Source organism: Sinocyclocheilus grahami, unplaced genomic scaffold (assembly GCF_001515645.1).
Source record: "Sinocyclocheilus grahami isolate Dianchi unplaced genomic scaffold, SAMN03320097.WGS_v1.1 scaffold282.1, whole genome shotgun sequence".
Taxonomy (NCBI): Eukaryota; Metazoa; Chordata; class Actinopteri; order Cypriniformes; family Cyprinidae; genus Sinocyclocheilus; species Sinocyclocheilus grahami.
Window position 1 is genome coordinate 1386773 of NW_015505461.1, and position 5286 is coordinate 1392058.

General features: G+C 37.2%; 1 protein-coding gene across 1 annotated transcript; it reads right to left on the reverse strand.

Moving 5' to 3' along the window:
- Positions 1-2201: 2201 nt before the first annotated feature.
- On the reverse strand, positions 2202-3398 carry LOC107600364 (relaxin-3 receptor 1-like). The gene has a single exon (XM_016292237.1). The coding sequence runs from the start codon at positions 3396-3398 to the stop codon at positions 2202-2204; it is 1197 nt and encodes a 398-aa protein (XP_016147723.1).
- Between the last annotated feature and the right edge of the window lie 1888 nt (positions 3399-5286).

Here is a 5286-nt window from a genome sequence, read left to right on the forward strand (position 1 = left end):
AAGTGATTTTATCGTTTATGGTCTTGTGACCCAGGGTGATTCATTTTAAAGCTAGATATGGCAGGATAGCTTGAGTTAACATATTATCAGAATAATTCAAGTTGTTTTGTTGTGTTGTGACATATTACACACATTTTCATCATGCATATCATGTGAAATTTAAATCAGTTTCATTGGTAAGAAATGTGTTTTACATTAGATAAATATGATATGACTATCTGCAGGGTTCAAAGAAGAGACGGCATGTTTAATAAAGTTAAAAGCAGAGAAGCAACACACACGAATATGCATATTTAAAAAAATTCATTATAAAATGTACACTTATGTGCAACATATTAACAGCAATAATAATATCATCTGTTGTAGCTGCCTAGCATGGTAAAATTTCAGGTGAAGATAATGAGGAAATTACGTTGGCTTTCACTGCTTCCTTCACCAAGTGCATTCCATACAGGGTTCCAATCAACTCAACTCAACTCAATTTTTATTTATAAAGCACTTTCAAAACCATTCAAATGGACCAAAGTGCTGTCCATAAGTAAAAAATAATACTAAAATACATGCAAACATAAAATGGCAAATGCGTAGAAGATGATGCATCAGGAAACACAATGGCAATGCTATTGGTTGAATTTGCAGGTGTGATTATCAACAGAGAAGATCATTTGAAGAGTCTTTTACACTAAAATGTCTTTTAATTTTGTTATCATACTATAGAGCTATCCTACCATAGCTCTATAGTGTTCTTGTAGCTAGTAACAGTAGAGTGTGGCACCAGTAACATCAAGGTTTGATTCACAGGAAATCAATCAACTGGTAAAAAATGTATACATTGATTGCAATACAAGTAACTTTGGATAAAATCATCTGCCAAATACAAATACATATACATAATCTATAAACTAGTGCAGCCATATATTTAACCTAACTTGCCATTTCAGAGTATTATTTTGCTGCATAATATTGGAGTTTATTTGTCATTTGTAACGTTAGAAAATGTTATATTCTTGATACACTAAAAGGTCTATAAAACATACTATGTACTGTGTTAATATCAATTGTGTGTTGCATTGTGATGTGTTTTAGGGTTAAAGGAAATGTCCGAAACTTAACGGATAACATCCCGAAATTTACCAGTTTACCAAATTACCAGTACCATTTCCATTTTTCTTCTTACAGTGTAGAAAAAAAAAAAACGTTTACAAAAAGATCATTTATTTACCTGAACAAACTAAGGCATGATTCTTCTTGCAGCTTCTTTAATACATTTGTTGGGAAAATCGTTTGAAAGGATTTTTCTTCGTCAGTGCTCCATGATATTCAAAGATATTTTTTCAGGTTTCAGGTTTATCAATGAAATTACTGTATAATGCAATAGTTTCCTGCACTTGGATGCAAAGCTTTATATCATTTTAGTTAACCACTGACACAGCTTAGCCCGAAGCATCTCACACACTTTATTCCACAGCTGTCATTTTATCAAATAAGCTTAATTTAATCATTTATATTCAGCTCAGAAATTTGCATGGTTCTTTAGCATGATAAAATAATTTTTACCCATTATGTATACATTTTATTTTGACACACACAAAACCGTTTTTAGCATAAAAAACATGCAGTTTTATGCAGTTTGGTAGACTATATGGTGACACATCTTACCCCACTCTCTGTCTCCTGATGAAGATTTTAGTGACGAATATTGTGAAATATCTTCTTTTGTGTTCTGCAGAAGTAAGTCATACAGGTTTGGAACGATATAAGGGAGAATAATGATGACTATTTTAATTTTAGATGGAGTATGCCTTTAAAAACTATATTGAAATAAATGTAATATTTTACAATTAATTTTTATAAATTACTATGAATCATGTACAATATATATTAATACAGTTCTGCCAGCACTGTTTCAGTCCTCATAATATCTTTACATTTTAAGTGAATTTTTTAATTCCAAATTTACATATGCTTTGTGAATTCAGTGACAAAGAACAAAATGTACATATTTAATATAAATAGACATTAGGTTTAACTTGGTATGTTTGTAGGCCAAAAAAATACAACACCTTTAAAAAGTCACAGACAGCAACCACAGTCATTCGTCGATCTTTAAATCATAATAACCGTTTGATTGATCAGAAATAAAAGAACAGTCCACTGTTTCATTTGCTGACCTGAACCTGTCTGAAGTCCTATGACTGTTGTCAGTTTAAGGTCGGTTGACCGGATTCTTGGCAGCGTTGTGCGTCAATCACGTTCAGATGAATTCCAGTATGTGCATCATCCAGGTTTTGCTTGCTGCCTCCACTGTATCCATGTAGTTTTCCAGCGTTCGAGATAACAGGCGAGGATATGCGCCAAAAGAAACCGTGTAACATTTTCCTAAACTCCCGTCGCATTAAACAATACAAAACTGGGTTTAAACAACTATTGGTATGAGCAAGACAAACAGTCACGGGGAAAACATAAGTATGCACCATGTAGTATGTTTTGTCCCAGTGCACCGCGTTCAGTTTCACCAGCACGCCCCAGAGGGTGATCGCATGGTTTGGCATCCAGCAAATGAAGAAAGAGAGGACCACCACCGTTACAGACTTTGCTACTTTAGATCGCCTTCTTTGGCGGGTATTAATGCCCCTCTTTCGGATAAACCTCAAAAGTAATAGATAACATACTGAGAGAATAAACATGGGCAATATAAACGCAATGACAATTTTCTGAAGGTGATACAGAGCGAGCCAATCCTGGCCATCTGGAAACTTGAGGAGGCAGAGTTTTTCACCTGCCACAACTGTCACGGTGGAGAAAATGGAAGTTGGAGCTGTTGCCACAGTCGCCAGGATCCACAATACAGCACAGATCCACTTCACAGACACGGATTTGTTTCGAGAAGGGATCTTTAAAGCAGATGCGACAGACCAGTAGCGCGTAATGCTCATCGCGGTGAGAAAAAAGACGCTGGCGTACATGTTCATCACAGTGACTGATAAAATGATCTTGCACATGGCGTTCCCAAACGGCCAGCTGAAATCCAACGCTGTATCTACTGCCCAGAAAGGCAAGGTCAGAACAAACTGAAAGTCGGTGACAGCTAAATTGATGACAAAGAAATTAATGATGGATTTTTTTCGACCTTGTCTTATCTTCATAAGGAAAAACACCAAAAGGTTTCCGACCAAACCCACGGCGCACACCGCGGAATAAACCACCGAGATGATAATCCGCAGGACGAGGCTGCCGTCAGCAGTTACATCGATGTCTTCCAGACTGCTGAACTTGCGTTGATCCGTTAAATTTCTGTTCAAAATCCCCCATCCGCTTTGGTTGAGAATGCCACCCATTGTTTCCGAAAGAAACTCTCCAACAGGTGCCTGGTGGACAAGGCTATCTACTGATCTCATATCAGTTAATCTTACATTGTTCCACACAGAACAAAAGTGGTTTTAGATAGCAGTGGGTTCCTATAGGTATAAGTGATGTGTTTTGAACACACAGTGCACCTGACAGCCAACGTTTTATGCAGAAGCGCGCGGGGAGCGCCCGTCTGTAAAGTACGCGCACTGGAGAAAGCCGATGACTGACTTAAAGCCGTACTCTTGACATCATGTAATGCTAACGCATCTGAACAAATTTTAGGGAGGATGACGAAATAACACAAGATTCTAAAACAGACCTCTTACTTAATTATTAAATAAAAGTCGAAAAATAATAATAGCAAACGGATAACACATGTAAAAGCACTTAGGCTAGTGCATTTCAAGAGGTTATTAGTCATAGTTAATTCAATGTCAAATGGTTTAAGATTTAATTCTAGTATAATTTTCTGTTATGTTCATGCATTTGTTTATCTTTTCAGTTCCTGTTGATAGCTCATACTACTCCTAGAGTCAATAAAGTCTTATCATATATCATCTTAAGCTTCTACAATTTTCAATGCTAGATGGGAATGACTTCATAAATTGACATAAAATATGTTTCATACTACTGTGTCCACTAGATGGGGCACACTTGATGGACACTCTTAAAAACCAGCAGCTCAGTTTGTTACTCCCTTAAAAATCAGCTAGCATTTTCAGATTTTCAATTTTCAGCCTTTCAAGCCAGGAAGTAATGTCAGTATAGAGAATTTACTGACTTGCACATACGTTCATTAGTCCAGCACCACAATGGACAATAGTAGGTGTTAAAGGGATAATTAACCCCAAAATGAAAACTCTATCATCATTTACCTTCGTGTTGTTTCAATCTTGAATGACTTTCTTCAGCGGAACAACAAAATGTTCCTTTCATTGTCCAAGTGGAAATAAACAAATAGGTAATAATCATAATTAAAAGACGATAATGATGTTGATGATGCACCTTGGCTTGAAGTTCAAGGACAGGCAGACCTATATGCCAAATATCATGAATGAATTCCATTATAGAACAATTGGTGATTATTGTGATTTATTTTTAATGGCATCAACATGGACACATCAGTGTGCGTTCTTGCATTCAAAAACAGCTACCCGAAACTAAAAGGAATTAAACAGAATTCAGATCGAGTTTTATAGCTGTAATGACAAATGAATAAAAAACAACGCTCATGACGCGAGACGCGACGACCGAAGACGCGACAGCCAAAGACGACCGCATAATGTGTTCATAAACCAAAATATAAAATTAGACAGACTGAACTCAAGAACGCGTCCTGTGTTTGTGCTCCTTGACAAATGGTTAAAAAGTATTGTTTAAATTATGGGAGTCATTTTATTACAGACACGTTACAGAATGGGTTCAGTCTGACACATTGAACACAAAGAGAGGGTCCTCCTACTAGAGGATTGAGAGGGCGGAACTTTTACAAAGTTTTGCTGAAACACAGATCGCTGCTCATCTGTAAGTGCAGTCGTCCCAGTTGAATTAACGGAGCCCCAAATCGCCCATGCACCGGATTCACAGACTTTATCATGCTACATCATTTGTCTCGGACTGATGAGCACTGCAGATCTCTGGCTTAATAAATGCAGTACCGTTCTTTTGTGTGATGGGTCCAAACTACCGATGCATAAGGCTGAGGCAGAAGTTACTATTCAAACTATCTCCATTTAAATGGACTGTAGATGTACCAGGAGTGATCTGTCTTCTCCTCTGTGCAGTTTGACATGATGGTTCAGCTGGACTGCGGCATTAACGTTTTGGGGCCAGCAAGTTTCTCTCTCTGCTTTGTGATAACAGCTGGACTTCTGTTCACATTCGAGAGCACAACAGTTAGCGGATATAATCACAACACAGGTGAGTTGAGCTTGT

Excerpts from the sequence above, each read along its gene's own strand:
- LOC107600364 (XM_016292237.1), bottom strand. The coding sequence starts at position 3,398 with ATGAGATCAGTAGATAGCCTTGTCCACCAGGCACCTGTTGGAGAGTTT.